We start from the raw sequence: 19,081 nt of genomic DNA on the forward strand, positions 1-19,081 counted from the left end.
CTTTGATTTGACCTGATGACCTAGTTTTTGACCCCAGATGACCCAATATGGAACTCGCCCCAGATTTTATTGAGGGTAACATTCTGACCAAGTTTCATTAAGATTGGCCAAAATTGTGACCTCTAGAGTGTTAACAAGCTTTTCCTTTGATTTGACCTAGTGACCTAGTTTTTGACCCCAGATGACCCAATATCGAACTCTTCCAAGATTTTATTGTGGGTAACATTCTGACTAAGTTTCATTAAGATTGCGCCTAAATTGTGACCTCTAGAGTGTTAAAAGTCAAATTGTTGACAACGCCAGACGACGGACACAGGGCGATCACAAAAGCTCACCTTGAGCAATGTTTGCTCAGGTGAGCTAACAAGGGTGCCTCATGGTGGTGAAATTTGTGCCAAGTTACATCAAAATCCCTCCATGCATGAAGACGAAATGCTCTGGACAACATCATTCTTGAATTTGACCTTTGACCTCTAAGTGTGACCTTGACCTTAATCTAGGGACCTGGTTCTTGTGCATGACAATTCGCCTCATAGTGGTGAACATTTGTGCCAAGTAAAATCAAAATCCCTCCATGCATGAAGAAGAAATGCTCTGGACAAAGTCATTCTTGTATCTGACCTTTGGCCTCTAAGTGTGACCTTGACTTTAGACCAAGGGAAATGGTTCTTGCACAAGACACTCCGTCTCATAGTGGTGAACATTTGTGCCAAGTAATATTAAAATCCCTTTAAGGATTGCTGTTATAGACCGGACAGGAAAAAAACCCTATTGACCTTTGACCTCCAAGAGTGACCTTGACCTTTAAGCTAGGGATCTGGGTGTTGCGCATGACACGTTGTCTCATCATGGGAAATATTTATGCCAAGAAATATTAAAATCCCTTGATGGATGACAGAGTTCTGGACCGGACAGGAAAAAAAAACATATTGACCTTTGACCTCCAATTGTGACCTTGACCTTTGAGATATGGGTCTGGGTTTTGCGCACGACACATCGTCTCATCATGGGGAACGTTTGTGCCAAGTAATATTAAAACCCCTTCATGGATGGCAGAGTTATGGACCATACAGGAAAAAAGCCCTGTTGACCTTTGACCCCAAATTGTGACCTTGACCTTTGAGCTAGGGGTCAGGGTTTTGCGCATGACATGTTGTCTCATCATGGGGAACATTTGTGCCAAGTAATATTAAAATCCCTTCATGGATGACAGAGTTATGGACCAGACACAAAACAGACCCTGTTCAAGCCATGTTAACATTTGACTGCCAAGTGTGACCTTGACCTTTGAGCTAGGGATCCGGGTTCTGCGCATGACACGTCGTCTCATCATGGGGAACATTTGTGCCAAGTAATATTAAATCCCTTCGTGGATGGCAGAGTTATGGACTGGACAGGAAAAAAGTCCTGCTGACCTTTGACCTCCAATTGTGACCTTGACCTCTGAGCTAGGGGTCCGGGTTTTGCGCATGACACGTCGTCTCATCATGGGGAATATTTGTGCCAAGTAGTATTGAATGGATGACAAAGTTATGGACCGGACCGAAATTGCGGACGGACGGAAGGACGGAATGACGGAAAAGCGCATTCCTATAGTCCCCGAAACTGGTTTTCAACCAGTAGGGGACTAATAAAAAGAATGTAAAAAGTAATTATACATATACAAACATACTAATATATATATATATATATATATATATATATATATATATATATATATATATATATATTGACAGACATAACACAATATTAGGTTATTTAACATTGTTCTGTACAATACGGAGATATATTTGGATGAGTACCCAGCTGAGAAAACCATATTGGACAAGCCGCTAGGCTGGGTATGAGTCCAAATATATCTCATATTGTACAGTACAATGTTAAATAACCTTTTTATTCTATATCTATTTTATTTCAGTTAAAATTAAAAATGATTCACTGAATATTGTATTTCTACCTTTTCTGATTTCAAGACGCATAATTAAACTGTGTACATAGAGTGCCTACATCACCCGCTTCACATTTGGAAAATGTTCACGCCTTTTGGCCTTTATCGTATGTTTAACATGGGACTGTTGAACCGTCCAAATACGGAAACAAGAGGGCCATGAAGGCCCTGTATCGCTCACCTGACCTACTGACCTAAAGATCATCAAGATTAACATTCTGACCAAGTTTCATTAAGATATGGTCATACATGTGGCCTCTAGAGTGTTAACTAGATTTTCCTTTACTTTGACCTAGCGATCCAGTTTTTGACCCCACATGACCCAGATTCAAACTTGACCTAAAGATCATCAAGATTAACATTCTGACCAAGTTTCATGAAGATATAGTCATAAATGTGGCCTCTAGATTGTTAACAAGCTTTACTTTTGATTTGACCTGGCGTCCTAGTTTTTGACCCCATCTGACCCAGATTGGATCTTAACCTTAAAATCATTAAGATTAACATTCTGACCAAGTTTCATAAAGAAATGGTCATAAATGTGGTTTCTAGAGTGTTCACTAGCTTTTCCTTTGATTTGACCTGGTTACCTAGTTTTTGACCCAACATGACCCAGGTTCCAATTTGGCCTAACGATCATCAAGATTAACATTCTGACCAAGTTTCATGAAGATACAGTCATAAATTCGACCTCTAGATTGTTAACAAGCTTTACCTTTGATTTGACCTGGTAACCTAGTTTTTGACCCCACATGACCCAGATTCGAACCTGACCTAGAGGTCATCAAGACGAACATTCTGATCAATTCCCATGGGTTTCAAACTTAAAATTAGGTCTCTAGAGTGTTAACAAGCTTTACCTTTGATTTGACCTGGTGACCTAGTTTTTTACCCCACCTGACCCAGACCTAAAGATCTTCAAGATTAACATTCTTACCAAGCTTCATGAAGATACAGTCAAAAATGTGGCCTCTAGAGTGTTAACAAGCTTTTCCTTTGATTTGATCTGGTGACCTAGTTTTTGACCCAACATGACCCAGATTCGAACCTGACCTAAAGATCACCAAGGTCAACATTCTGACCAAGTTTCATGAAGATACAGTCATAAATGTAGCCTCTAGAGTGTTAACAAGCTTTTCCTTAGATTTGACCTTGTGACCTAGTTTTTGACCCCAGATGACCTAATATCGAACTCGTCCAAGATTTTATCGAGAGTAACATTCTGACCAAGTTTAATTAAGATTGGACCAAAATTGTGACCTCTAGAGTGTTAACAAGCTTTTCCTTTGATTTGACCTGGTGACCTAGTTTTTGATCCCAGATGACCCAATATCGAACTCGTCCAAGATTTTATTGAGGGTAACATTCTGAACAAGCTTCATTAAGATTGGGCCAAAATTGTGACCTCTAGAGTGTTAACAGTCAAATTGTTGACGACGGACGATGGACACAGGGCGATCACAAAAGCTCACCTTGAGCTAAAAATACAGGTTTTTGGTACGCACGTGCGTCCAATACGGTAATATATTTACGGTCACGTGTTGCAAATAAACATTCACGATTGGATAAATAAAATAGATATAGAATAATGAGCTGTATTGTGGGGTTAGACAGATTTGTCCTTCCATAGACTTATCAGTTATCATACTGGACACAGATGGTTTGAACAAATTGGAGAACTAAGCCGATGGCTCCTCAATAATGAAAACAGACATTGAAAATGAAATCCTTTTTCAGGGAAAGTGATCCCCTATGGATAGGTGAACCACTGAAAATCCTGCTTAGTCTCTTTGCTGATGTATGCAACACATTTGCAACACATTTGGTTAAACTTAAAGTCACATCATCTGATGCATATGTTAACACTCTTCAGGTTAGCAGAAATATCAGAATTCTACCTAAGTAGAATAATGAATTTGTGATTTATTTCACTTGTTTAAAACACAGTTTACAGTGTGCTTGAACACAGAATTGTGAGATTCCCCAGCCTATTGATTTTGTAGAAAATGTGCATGTGAAACAAACCAAAGGCTAGTCTGCATACAAGATACCAGTAGCTTAAATAAGTGAAATAACAAACTGTAAGTCATCCCAGCTCAGATCTTGGGAAGGAAACATAATCATAATTATAGATTCAAAGTCAATTGACTACCTTTAGGAAAGGTTACACAACTGTAACTATTTCAGGGAAACAGATGGAAATGTTGATGTCATATGTTGAAGTATATCATCAAAATAACAAGAAGCCTCCTCACTCAAGTCGTTAAAATACTTATCAGGATAATTCTCATCTAACCGTTCATTGAAAGGCTGCTCTGATTCATTCATATATGCCTCAAGCTGTCCTGGACTCAGCACTTTGTGAAAGTCAGCAGTATATTTTGTATATTGCTTCGGAGTTTTATTACCAAACAAATCATGGTTTAATGCTAACCAGAGTATTATGATAGCTCTAAGGTTCAAATTACAGTAGCTACCAAGTTGCGCATGAAGATCAATAGGTCCAGTCGATACTAGAATATCATCTACACAATCATACATACTTATAATCAACTTCTTTGAACAAATCCCTATTCCAGGAACCACTGAATTAACTGATTCTGGGTTCTTCCCTTTTTGTATAAATGAATAAACTATTGTCTGTGCTGTTATTTGTGATAAGCTACTTGGCGTGAAATTTTCACCTTTTTTTATTTCAGCTGATGAATCTGAACACAAAGAAACACAATCGCGATCCCCTACATCTCCTCCTGGATCTCCTACATCTCCTCCTGTTTCTACAACAGTTACTGGTATTTCATCACCTATTAAGATATCAGCACGGCCATGCCAGCCCTTGCGGCAACCTGAAAAACAAACTGAAGCTGTAAGCAAAGTTAACCAGTGAGTGAGTGAGTTGGGTTTTACGGCGAATCGACACAAAATGGTCATATATCGCCGATCAAAGTTAACCAATGTTTACTTAACTAAATGATAAAGCTCAAGAAAACAAGATCTGTCTTGACAGCACAGTCTAATAACTGGCATTCTTCAATATAAATGTATTATTAAAACAAGAGGACTGTGGTGGCCCTTTATCGCTCACCTGAGTACATTGTGAGTGATAAAGGGCTATCCTACAACTGTTATGGTAAACCCTAATGACCATTTCAATGACGGTGCCACAAAGACCAAACAAATACTTCACACTCATGCAATGCTTCCAAAAATAAATGTAACTTATTTAGTGTTAATCATAAATAAAGAAAACGGGCACATTTGGCAAGGCGACACTAACTATATTTCAAAGAAAAAAATCTCACTTTTTGAAACTAGGGTAAATTTCATTCCTAACAAGGTAATCAATAACACCGATGGATATTCCCCGAAGCAAATATATAAAAAGAGAGTTAATTCAAAGATAGGGTCATATAGAGTTATGGTTCTTAGCTACTGCACTTCTTCCCAAAGATGCTAACAAACGTGTTAAGTATAAAGTCAATCCTTTAAATAGTTTTCAAGTTATTTTCCAGACAACCTTTTATAAATAAGGACGATAATATAAAATATGGTAAGCTAGAGTTATTGTTCATATAATATGTACTGCACTTCTCCTCAATATCTTCTATAAGAATTTAAAGTATGAAGAAAGTATCTCTTACGGTTATGGAGAGATGCTCTGAAAAAACTTTTTAACACAATGGGAGTTAATTAAAAATAAGGTCAGCTAGAGTTATTTTCCCTTGTTACTGCACTTTCCCTTACTGACCTTTATAAATGTGTAAAGTATTGGGTCAACCATTTATATACTTTTCAAAAAATACATTGGACAAGTTTTCATACATAAAGAGAGATAATTCAAATTAGGGTTAGCTAGAGTTATTATTCTTTGACACTGTACTTCCCCTCATTGCTTTCTATCAATACGTAAAGTATTACGTTAATCCCTCATATATTTTCAAGTTATGCTCTGGACAAGCTTTTTTTCACAAAAGGGGAGATAATTCAAAAATCAGATCAACTACAGTTATGGTTCTTTGACAACGCACATTCTCTCACTGATCTGTATCAATATGTTAAGTATCAAATCAATCCCTGTCATAGTTTTGGACCTAGGGTCTGGACAGACATTTTAAATATATCACTGCGCTAAAGCCTCCCATTGACAATTCTGTGTATTGCATATTGTGTTTACAGACTTTACATAAGCGGTACGTATAATCTCGGCGCACTTTATTGCCAAATGTTTATCTTTCATCCAATTTTAGGGCAACTGGAACTTAGCTTTTATGAGCGGGAATGGCGAAGTAAAATATTTTAAGGTGATGTTATCGCTCAACTTCGCCCAAAACGCAGTCCTTGTGATTTGACCAAATAATGACCTATTTATAATGAAGGGAGCTAATTCAAAAATGAGGTCAGCTAGTTATAGTTCTTGGGTACAGCACTTCCTCTCAATGACCTCTGCATTTGTGTGAAGTATTTCTTTGTTTCAGACTTATTGTGATTACAGTATACCACTGCAATGCTCAGGTGGGCTAGAAATGTCATGATTACCCAGTAATAAATTGGCTTCTATGGTCTTTAAAAGTTTTTGTTTAATACTACATGACGCCAACAGTACAGATTTTTACATCACATGACCCAATTTTAAACTGGACTGATCATCAAAACAATATTCTGACCAAGTCTCATGACTTAAAATATAAAGCCACTGGCATGCTATCTAAGGCAAAAAGTTAAAGCGATTTTCTGGGGGTTTTTTGATGGGAAAATGTACAGAATTTTCAGGGATTTATAAAAATATAACAGACCGTTTGTTGTTAAGATGCAAAAATGTCAGTTAAAATCATTCAAATTAACTATTACATTTTAATGATTTATGATGGAACTCTTTACTTTTTAGATGGAACGTTTCTTTCATCGTAATTGTAAGCTCTCTAGTGATGCCATACAAATGAGGAAACTGCAATACAAGCATTATAAACTAAATGTTTCCATTTCCTGCACCTCCCAGTCATAACCAGAGTTGATTGTTGGGCAGTACACTGTAGATGTAAATCATGTATTTTTCCTTCTCTCTTTTTCAACACACAAGTAGATAACCTCATCAAGATGTATTAAGGTTCTTCTACAATTGGCCAACTGACCTAGCTCTTGACCTAGATTTCATCAAGACAAACATTCCGATCAAATTTTATGAAACTGCAGTTAAAAATGTTGCCTCTAGAGCACAGACAAGGTTTTCCTAGTATTCCGGTGACCTAGTTTTTGACCCCAGATGACCCACACTGACCTAGATATCATCAAGACAAACATTCTATCAAATTTAATCAACATCAAAATAAAATTGTGGCCTGTATCACAAAGACAAGTGTGTTTTTTTTCTATTTGTTCATGTGACCTATTTTTTGATTCCAGATGACCCAAATACGAACTTGACAAAGATTTTCTTAAGACAAACATTCTGATGAAATTTCATAAGCTGCAGTCAAAAATGTGATCTCTAGCGCCATACAATGAATGTTTTTCCAGATGACCCGTACGAACTTGACCTAGATTTGATCAAGAGAAATATCTGTAAGAAATTTCATAAAGACTGGGTCAAAATTGCTGGCCTCTATTGCACAGACAAGAAGTGTGGAAGTGAGAAGACAGACGGACATCTAGCAATCACAATAAGCTAAAAACATGTCACCTAAAAAGCAAATGTTACCTACCAAAGGATGTATCTCCCCTATCCCCATTCATTGGATGTTCACCTGAACAACATCCTGTCAATTCCAGGCCAGGATAGGAATCAATCCTAAAGGTTTTATGTGGTGCTAGGGGTACAAATAAATGCTGTGCAACTCTAACTGCTAATGCTGCCTCCAATTCTCCCGCACTTTTAGCCTTTATATTCTCTGTAAGAACTGACTGCTCTGAAAGTAGAAACAGTATTTACTTAGCAAATTAGCAATCTGTCTAAGATGCAGAGAATTCAAAAATTTCAAACATGAAACTTAAAAATCACTATATATTGTGCGCTATCTTTTCGGCTTTGCATGCTGAGCCGACAACGATTCTATACTTAGTCACAATATTTTATATCATACCAGAATGGAAAACAGCCATTGCCAATGATATTTTGTAGAAACATTGGAAACGTGGGTAAATGAAGAGGACTTGCGGATATTATAACAAGAGGACCATGATGGTCCTGAATCGCTCACCTCTTCCCACATGACCCAGTTTTGAGTATGACGTCGTTTTTTCTATTATTTGACATAGTGACCTAGTTTTTGAGCTCATGTGACCCAGTTTTGAACTTGACCTAGATATTATCAAGATAAAAATTCTGACCAATTTTCATGAAGATCCATTGAAAAATATGGTCTCTAGAGAGGTCACAAGGTTTTTCTATTATTTGACCTATTGACCTAGTTTTCGACGGTACGTGACCCTGTTTTTAAACTTTACATAGATATCATCAAGGTGAACATTCTCACTAATTTTCATGAAGATCTCATGAAAAATATGGCCTCTAGAGAGGTCACAAGGTTTTTCTATTTTTATACCTACTGGCCTAGTTTTTGACCGCACGTGACCCAGTTTCGAAACTGACCTAGATATCATCAAGGTGAATATTCAGATCAATTTTCATGAAGATCCATTGAAAAATATGGCCTCTAGAGAGGTCAAAAGATTTTAATAATTTTAGACCTACTGACCTAGTTTTTGACAGCAGTTGACCCAGTTTCAAACTTGACCTAGATATCATCAAGATGAACATTCAGACCAACTTTCATACAGATCCCATGAAAAGTATGGCCTCTAGATAGGTCACAAGGTTTTTTTTATTATTTGACCTACTGACCTAGTTTTTTACGGCACATGACCCAGTTTCAAACTTGACCTAGATATCATCAAGGTGAACATTCTGACCAATTTTTATGGAGATCCATTCACAAGTATGGCCCCTAGAGAGGTCACAAGGTTTTTCTATTTTTAGACCTACTGACCTAGTTTTTGACCGCACATGACCCTGTTTCGAACTTGACCTAGATATCATCAAGATGATCATTCAGACCAATTTTCATACAGATCCCATGAAAAATATGGCCTTTAGAGAGGTCACAAGGTCTTTCTATTATTTGACCTACTGACCTAGTTTTTGACGGCACGTGACCCACTTTCGAACTTGACCTAGATATCATCAAGATGAACATTCTGACCAACTTTCATACAGATCCCATGAAAAATATGGCCTCTAGAGAGGTCACAAGGTTTTTCTATTATTTGACCTACTGACCTAGTTTTTGATGGCATGTGACCCACTTTCGAACTTGACCTAGATATCATCAAGATGAACATTCTGACCAATTTTCATGAAGATCTCATGAAATATATGGCCTCTAGAGAGGTCACAAGGTTTTTCTATTTTTAGCCCTACTGACCTAGTTTTTGACCGCAGGTGACCCAGTTTCGAACTTGACCTAGATATCATCAAGATGAACATTCAGACCAACTTTCATACAGATCCCATGAAAAATATGGCCTTTAGAGAGGTCACAAGGTTTTTCTATTATTTGACCTACTGACCTAGTTTTTGATGGCACGTGACCCAGTTTCGAACTTGACTTAAATATCATCAAGGTGAACATTCTGACCAATTTTCATGAAGATCTTGTGAAATATATGGCCTCTAGAGAGGTCACAAGGTTTTTCTATTTTTAGACCTACTGACCTAGTTTTTGATGGAACGTGACCCAGTTTCGAACTTGACCTAGATATCATCAAGATGAACATTCAGACCAATTTTCATGAAGATCTTGTGAAATATATGGCCTCTAGAGAGGTCACAAGGTTTTTCTATTATTTGACCTACTGACCTAGTTTTTGACGGCACGTGACCCACTTTCGAACTTGACCTAGATATCATCAAGATGAACATTCTGACCAACTTTCATACAGATCCCATGAAAAATATGGCCTCTAGAGAGGTCACAAGGTTTTTCTATTATTTGACCTACTGACCTAGTTTTTGAAGGCACGTGACCCACTTTCGAACTTGACCTAGATATCATCAAGATGAACATTCTGACCAATTTTCATGAAGATCTCATGAAATATATGGCCTCTAGAGAGGTCACAAGGTTTTTCTATTTTTAGTCCTACTGACCTAGTTTTTGACCGCAGGTGACCCAGTTTCGAACTTGACCTAGATATCATCAAGATGAACATTCAGACCAACTTTCATACAGATCCCATGAAAAATATGGCCTTTAGAGAGGTCACAAGGTTTTTCTATTATTTGACCTACTGACCTAGTTTTTGACGGCACGTGACCCACTTTCGAACTTGACCTAGATATCATCAAGGTGAACATTCTGACCAATTTTCATGAAGATCTTGTGAAATATATGGCCTCTAGAGAGGTCACAAGGTTTTTCTATTTTTAGACCTACTGACCTAGTTTTTGATGGAACGTGACCCAGCTTCGAACCTGACCTAGATATCATCAAGGTGAACATTCTGACCAATTTTCATGAAGTTCTTGTGAAATATATGGCCTCTAGAGAGGTCACAAGGTTTTTCTATTTTTAGACCTACTGACCTAGTTTTTGATGGCACGTGACCCAGTTTCGAACTTGACCTAGATATCATCAAGATGAACATTCTGACCAACTTTCATAAAGATCCCATGAAAAATGTGACCTCTAGAGTGGTCACAAGCAAAAGTTTACGGACGGACGCACGGACGCACGGACGGACGACGGACGACGGACACCGCACGATCACAAAAGCTCACCTTGTCACTTTGTGACAGGTGAGCTAAAAAGTGAAAACGCGGTCTATAATCAATCCTATAATTTGGCTTAAAGCCCCAACTTTTACTACCCTGGCAGTAAGTTTTGAAGGAGGAGCCTATCAAATAACAACGCTACTCCAGGCTGTCTGTTAGCTAAAAAAAGCTCACTTTAAATGATTCACAGGCAAATGTAAACAATGGTCAGTTGAAGAAGAAATTTGAACTAGTTTGCATGTTTTGATGGTTAAAAACTATTATTATCCATACTGTGCATCCATATCAGTATCAATCCTATGAAAAATTGAGTCAAGACTAGCATTCCTGATTTTTAATCTTGTTTATGTAAATTTAACAATGAAACTCAAAATCAAACATTCATTTAACTAAAATTCTGTCACTGCTGACTGGTCCATTAATTGAGATAACCTAGCAATAAATGTAGAAATAATAAATTATTTAAGTCTGGGATGCAGAACAAATACACACAAATTAGCAAGTGCTGCTGTGATAAGGACTAATAACAAGAGCTGTCCGTAAGACAGCCAAGCTCGGCTATTCGAAATATTGTCACAGAAGCAGGAAATTATTACCCAAAATGTTAAATATCAAAAGAGTTTTAAGTTCGAAAGGGGACATAATTTGACCAAAATACATATCAGAGTTATGGGACTTGGTGCTATCAACTAGTTTTATAACCCCGAAGAAACATATTAAGTTTCAATTCAATATCTGCATTAGTTTTGGGGATAGTAACTTGCAAGTAAAACTTTAACCAGAATTTTCTAAGTCCAAAAGGGGGCATAATTTGCTCAAAATACATGTTAAGAGTTATGGAACTTGACCCAGTGAGGTTGGTAATTGACCTAGAAAAAGAATAAATAAGTTTCAAAGCTATATGCCTTTTGGTAATAGCTGTATGTACTTGCACGCAAAACTTTAACCAGGATTTTCTAAGTCAAAAAGGGGGCATAATTTGCCCAAAATACATGTCAGAGTTATAGGACTTGGTGCTATCAACTAGTTTTATAACCCCAAAGACACATGTGAAGTTTCAATTTAATATCTGTAGTAGTTTTGGAGATAGTTACTTGCATGTAAAACTTTAACCAGGATTTTCTAAGTCCAAATGGGGGCATAATTTGGCCAAAATACATGTCAGAGTTATGGGACTTGACCCGGTGAGGTAGGTAATTGATCTAGAAAAAGAAAAAATAAGTTTCAAATCTATATGCCTTTTAGTAATAGCTGTATGTACTTGCACGCAAAACTTTAACCAGAATTTTCTAAGTCAAAAAGGGGGCATAATTTGGCCAAAATAAAGGTCAGAGTTATGGAACTTGGTGCTATCAACTAGTTTTATAACCCCGAAGACACATGTGAAGTTTCAATTCAATATCTGCATTAGTTTTGGAGATAGTAACTTGCATGTAAAACTTTAACCAGAATTTTCTAAGTCCAAAAGGGGGCATAATTTGGCCAAAATACATGTCAGAGTTATGGGACTTGACCCAGTGAGGTAGGTAATTGATCTAGAAAAAGAAAAAATAAGTTTTAAATCTATATGCCTTTAAGTAATAGCTGTATGTACTTGCACGCAAAACTTTAACCAGAATTTTCTAAGTCCAAAAGGGGGCATAATTTGGCCAAAATAAAGGTCAGAGTTATGGGACTTGGTGCTATCAACTAGTTTTATAACCCCGAAGACACATGTGAAGTTTCAATTCAATATCTGCATTAGTTTTGGAGATAGTAACTTGCATGTAAAACTTTAACCAGAATTTTCTAAGTCCAAAAGGGGGCATAATTTGCTCAAAATACATGTTAGAGTTATGGAACTTGACCCAGTGAGGTTGGTAATTGACCTAGAAAAAGAATAAATAAGTTTCAAAGCTATATGCCTTTAAATGATAGCTGTATGTACTTGCATGCAAAAACTTAACCAAGGTGTGACGCCGACGCCGACGCCAGGGTGAGTAGAATAGCTAGACTATTCTTCGAATAGTCGAGCTAAAAATGATAAGCTATTTGAAATAATATTTATCACTGTATGTCTGTAATTAGTAATTCCCTATTTCTTTAAAACATTTTTATGATATGACATAAAAATATAACTGTAGAAATGACTAATATATTCTATTTGGTTTAAAAATTCAAAATTACTTTCTGGAGAAGTTTTGCAATGCACTCTAGCTAGGTGTTAATTCCATTGATACATATGAAGCCTTCTGATGATCAGGTTTGTTGATAAAATTAACCACGTGGGAATTGTTTAAGTTTAAGTATGCATTGAAACTCAAGGAAGGTTCCTTAGCCTTTGCATGTGCTTTGGCTAAAGAACCGATTCTGGACAAATAAGTTTGTTGTCTAGGGAACAGACTCTGCAGGTTGGCTAGCCATTGCCTTCTGAAGTTCTTTTAAAAGCTAATTTTGAGATCAGCTGACACCTAGTCCAAAGTGTTTGTGATGCTAACAGGTAAAAGGAAACTTCCGGAAAGTTGGGAAAAATGGCTGGACATTCGGTCCAGCAATGTCTTGAAATCTGTCGTACCAAACAACAATCAACCGGACCAAAAATATACTTGTAATGCAGAACCAAAAAAGCCTCAGTAAACTACCATTTTAACATGCTGTTTTACAAGCTAGGCACAAACCTTTGCCATTTATCATTTATATTACGATAGAACCCGACAACCTCTTCATTTCGTACTTATTTTTGCTTTCTGGTTGGCAGGCGTGTTTATTCATTAATTTTTTGATTCTGCACCGGTATTTTTTTAATGACGCCATTTTGTCCAAGATGTTGCAGTTCTCGGGATACCTAGTGTTTCCTGCAGACTCTTAAAGGGGCATGGTGCTTCCCTTGAAAAGGGGCATTTTTAACGCGCAGTTTGGCATTGAAAGGGCATTCGTCCAAGAACGCTTGTCGGCGTCATTTTACATACTATTTTCTCATTGAATTTGAGAATCTTTCATATCTCAGATATGGGATAGATATTTTGTAGTATTCTTTATAATGCCTACCATGGCATGTTGTGAAAGTGCTTTCCTTTCTTTTGTTTAAAGATGACACTGATGATTCATACTTTCAAACATTCTTATTCTGTTACCCTCATGAAGTGTTAGCTTGCATTTTCAGAGACAGATTTCAGGTGATAATTAATAAGCAACAAGTTTTATTGAACAACTATCAGTGCGCAACTTTATTTTGTCAATCATATCATTTCACCACTGATTTACGTTAAGAGAATATGCAGTTCGTCAAATCTACATGTAATCAATGCAGGTTTTTTTCTGGCTAATTTGGGAACATAGCCTATACCCCTAAAATTGGGAATTTTGACGCGTAAATGTTCCAAATTGGGAAATATTTAGTCCAATAGGATATAGTAAGGATGTGTTTATGCACTTTCTCATACACTTGTTTCACATTGTAGAACCTCTTTAACCTACTTCCATTACAAAATTGTCCATAATTTGGTCATTTTTTGTGCAATTTTGATGAAATTTTTTTGATTGGAAATTTTTGCCTTCATTTTGGGAAAAATACATACTTTTTGGCATTGGGAATATAGCCGATAACGGCTATAAAAACAGCTGAAAAAAAACCCTGCAATGACTTTGTACCTATATTGCTGATTAAACCCATTGTTCTTCCTTGCCAGTAAGATTTAGACGACAGGTCGAGTCGGAAAGTTATATTTTGCTAGTGTTTTGGGCATGCGAAAACGATAGTAGAATGCGATGTAAAAAGTATATGCTGTGAAATTTGCTAGATTAGATCGTCTGCCACTATTTTTATCACTCCCCCGTTGCTCAGATGTTTTTGCGATACATACAGTGACTGACTATGAATCTGTTGTTTTTTTTCGTCTAATCACACATTATTCAGTAATATAAACATAAATGTGAATACCAATGGTTCATTGCGAGTAATAACTCAAAATTTCGGCTTGCTTGACGCATGCGGCTGTGCACTTTCATCTTAAATTTCGGCCTTATAAAATCATTTTAACAAATTATTTACGAAAACAAAACTAGGGCCTTGCATTTTTAGTTTATTCATTTAAATCTCGATCAGTTTTTAGAACTAAATCGCTAAGTTATCGGTTATTTTCATACCAATGTACGTTTTCAAATTTTCAAGATGGCGACGACTTCTGCATCGGCGCGTCATGAATGTGCTTCGTAATATTACAAATCAAGACATTGGTCGATTTTAATGAATTTGGTATTATTCTAAAGCTTAAACGTTTATCTTATTATTTTTATAAATGATATCCGTAAAGGAATAAGATAAATCTTGTAGATAAAATCGATATAAAATATTTTGAGTCTGGTCAATTTTCATGGGTTGGTCGGCGATCGGCAAACCTTCAATATTTTATTTTTAAAGGCCTAATTAGCGCATCGAAAATGTGCGATAATCAATCTACATTTTAAATGATTACAACCTTTTAAAATAATTATCGTTTAATTGACCGTTTCAATCATATCTTCCGTAAAAAGGCTACAGGTTGCTTCACCGTCGACGTGCTAAAAACAAACAAATTTTCATCTACTGTTCCCAATTAAACTATCATAAAACAGTAATTGATTGCATAATCCTGTCAGTTCTTAATCAGGGTCATTCACGGTTGATGCACTCACGTGTCGACCTGTTGATCACAGCCGCTAATTGACGATACAATACACGGAACATGGCCCGCGGACATTGGCTTTCCAGACTGCATGGTTTTTGAAAGGGCACTTGTCAAGATAAATATACAAGCTTCATAGAATAAAAGGGCACGTGGCGCAAACGGGCGGTTTGAAGGGCAGCTTGGCGGCACTTCAAACGGGGCATGGCGCTGCGCCATGTTAAAAAGGCCTGCAGGAAACACTAGATACCATATATGCCGGTCAACAAGAATGGTGGACCGCATCAAGATTTTGAGGTCATGTCCGTCGGACCGACTACTTTCTGGATGTCTGTAATAGGAAACTGTTTAAGTTCAGAAACTAGTTAACCATACAGAATACACATACCACTGATGTTTGCAAGAAGAAACTGCAACAAATCCTGAAGGGCCTGACATTCGGCTACATTCTGTGGTGCAGTCGGATTCCTTTCGTCCAAAAACCCTGCCAGTGTGGCATAGCCACGTATAAAAAATATAGCAAATGGTGCGATGATCTTTAAATTAGAATTATTTCGATGTACTTCAGCATCAATTGTAGCTTTTCTGAAACAAACACGAGAATTGGCATTTGATGCTTTCACACGAACGAAGAAAACATTTGATCGTGCAAGGCCACCTCCAATCTCGTCCCTCACTTTCCTCAACAGGGATAATAGTCCCTGGTTTTTCTCTTTAAATAAGAAATCCTTCAAGTACTGAGCTGGATCTGAATGTGGCTTTTCCATCAGCGTTTGGTGGCAACAAACTTTCTGGATACAAATGGCGTACGAATGCGTAAGGGAGGTAACCGGCAAGAATTAGGGACATCCCGGACAATGGACAACCCGGACCATATTAGGAACAACTAGGACCACGTTGGGGACAACTCGGACCACGTCTTAGGACGACCCGGACCACGTTTCTGAACGTTCTAGGAAACTATTTACTTCGAAATATATGTTATTTTGATGTCTTAGAATTACCAGTAGAGTCGTAGATGAACAATATTCCTTGTAAATGAACTTCACTTACCGCCAAATGTTATGCATGACCTGGACGACCTGTATCCCTGTAAACATGAAGTTATTGGGCCAACGACGGAAAACCGTCGAAGGATAATCGTTGTTGGGCCACTGTTGGCCCAACAATGACTAATAAGTATTGTAAATACAGCTGTTGGGCCAACGTTGAACCAACTTTAAATTTCAGTCACAGATATCTCTGCACTGGCCCGATATTGATTTTCAGGCAAAGACTTATACAGAGAAAACATCGTTGGCCCAACGTCGGCCCATTAGTAGTAATAATATCATTGTATATTTTACAGGTCACTGTTTTATCACAAGCCCCCACAGGTATACACGTTGTGTAGGTGTAACATGCAATATTTAATTAATAATTAAACACTTTTCTTCACGAATTCGTAGTTACATAAATTTGGGCTAATTAAACTTAAAACTTAACTGCAGCCGTAATGATATTTTAAACTATTTCAAATCTACTACCTTGGAAAAATTGTGAAAAAAGTATTGAAAAAAACAAAACAATAAAAACAAACTACTAACTCTATAACAAATATCTAATTTTATACAATCATAAAATGTTTACAATAAATCTGTTGAATATTCCAGAACATGAACTCTCGTTAACCCGAGTTATGTAAGAAATCCCAGAAAATGTGGTTAATTTTACTCTCTAGGCCAGATTTCTAGCTTTATAGACATGTGAAGTAAAGGAAACTATTATACATGTGATAGGTCTAGATTTAACAAAAACCCGGTCTTCCAGCTATAAACTGTAAGTAGAAGTTTTTTAAAAAAATATTTTTTGATAAAGTTGTGGAATCTTATAGAGAATTTCTTTTTATATCCTGTATGCATGTTATATCCATGTGACTTGAACATATGTTAAATACTTATATCTAAAGCTGGCGGATGGCACTTGTGTTGAGTATTAAATTCTGTAAATAAAACTCATATTCTCATTAAGGAGGTAGGTGACCTTCATATTTGTATGTGCGCATGCCCAACCGGAAGCAAACGTGACGATTTACGACGACGTTTACGACAAACTAAATGTGTTTGTATATTCATTCTTCTGAAAACAAATCATGAACCTGTCTTCGATCTGATGCTTTATGGTTTAATAATGCAGAAATAATTGATAAATTGCCGCAGAAACGCTTTAAAACATTGTTGCTTTAAAATGACGTCATTGATGTCATGACGTAACGTGTCAGTTACCGCGCAAAATTAATAGCTTTTATTTTGAAAGTACGTAATTCTGTGTATTTTCTTTATTTGAACTATTTTTAAACAGCCATGATTTACTGAAATATTTTTTATTTGTCTTTCGCGTTGAATAATAATCAATATTCTGCTTCTTTTATATAGTTAATATATTGAAATGTTATGCGGAATGAAAGAAAATGGATGATGGTAATCAATGTTATTGGGAATATAGCTGGATGAAAGGTTACTTAATACGGCCATTTTCAAATAAAAATTAGACAGTTTGATTTGTAATACCCATTTTTCAGTTTCCATTGATAATTTTTTACTTATATATTACAACTAAGCTCTAAAATTGTTCAAATTTCACTGGAAAATTGTGGTTTCTTGAATTAAATTGATGTTACTATGGAAACGAAGCCCGTGACCTATATATCTAAATGCAAAATTCAAAAGCGTTGACACTGGTCTATTTAAGGAACACAGCTTCGGCATTTTATTTTCATTCCAACAATATCCATAATAATAATAGCAGCATGCAGAACGATTTTTCCATAAAAAATGTCAGACGAGGGGCACTGCTGTAAGTATTTTAAGCTGTGAAATTTGTTTAAATAAATGCAAATAACACGAAAATATTACTTACGTTAGAATTAAAATGTTTTAAAGCTACATTGACAAGAAAGATTATCTTATTTAATATTTTTTGTAAGAAATTATGATAAAAAACAAAATATAAGCTATTTTAAACATCCCTGTTGCCATGGTTACTTTAAACTTTAAGAAAAATAGGGTACCATGTAAAGTGCTTGGTATTTTGCTAATAATATTACCCAAATATTCCATGTTGGTCATTAACAGAATGACACTGAAGCCGTCGAAAAACCCGTTTTCATACATAATTGTTTAAAAATGAGAGAAAATGCGTTACCATGGAAACACGAGCCCCGCGACATATATATTTTAAGCTTATATTAGAAAGTTAACGCGCATACTAGTAAAATTATTAATTATGCAGACCTCTACGGATATCAATGAAACCAAAATGCACTGAAAACTGTTAAATATACGTATTTTCCTTCTTCTTTCTATATAAAATACCTTTTGAGGGTTATATTCTTCAAACCTGTATAAAAACTGAACTTGAAGGGCCAGAGATAAAAGAAATTGAGATTGTAGCAGTCAAAACATTAAATTACACGAAATACAAAAAATTGCTGCGGTTAAACTAATTTGAATTTACCCTGGTAACAAGGTAACCTACCTCCTTAATTATAACACATTTTTCTCGGTTAAATACAGACAAAAAATAATTTCATACATTTTACGCAAGTTTATGTCCAGAGGTTGATGTGCATTTCTTTAGTTATTATTATCAATTTGACGTAGATGGTTTAATCAACATTATGATTTTTTTTTTTACAGGGTTCTGTTCAAGAGAGTAATAATGGAGTGCCTAGCACTGTCGTGC

The 19,081-nt window shown here is 36.4% G+C and overlaps 1 protein-coding gene across 1 annotated transcript; it reads right to left on the reverse strand.

The window, feature by feature from the left end:
- Positions 1–1,801: 1,801 nt before the first annotated feature.
- LOC123547710 (uncharacterized) lies at positions 1,802–16,173 on the reverse strand. Its single transcript, XM_045334972.2, has 3 exons — positions 15,747–16,173; positions 7,648–7,851; positions 1,802–4,794 (listed from the first exon to the last, which is right to left on the reverse strand). Exons 1-3 carry the CDS (start codon positions 16,123–16,125, stop codon positions 4,127–4,129), a joined length of 1,251 nt encoding a protein of 416 aa, XP_045190907.2. The 5' UTR covers positions 16,126–16,173; the 3' UTR covers positions 1,802–4,126.
- Positions 16,174–19,081: the final 2,908 nt, after the last annotated feature.

The sequence above is a fragment of the Mercenaria mercenaria genome, chromosome 9, assembly GCF_021730395.1.
Source record: "Mercenaria mercenaria strain notata chromosome 9, MADL_Memer_1, whole genome shotgun sequence".
Lineage (NCBI taxonomy): Eukaryota > Metazoa > Mollusca > Bivalvia > Venerida > Veneridae > Mercenaria > Mercenaria mercenaria.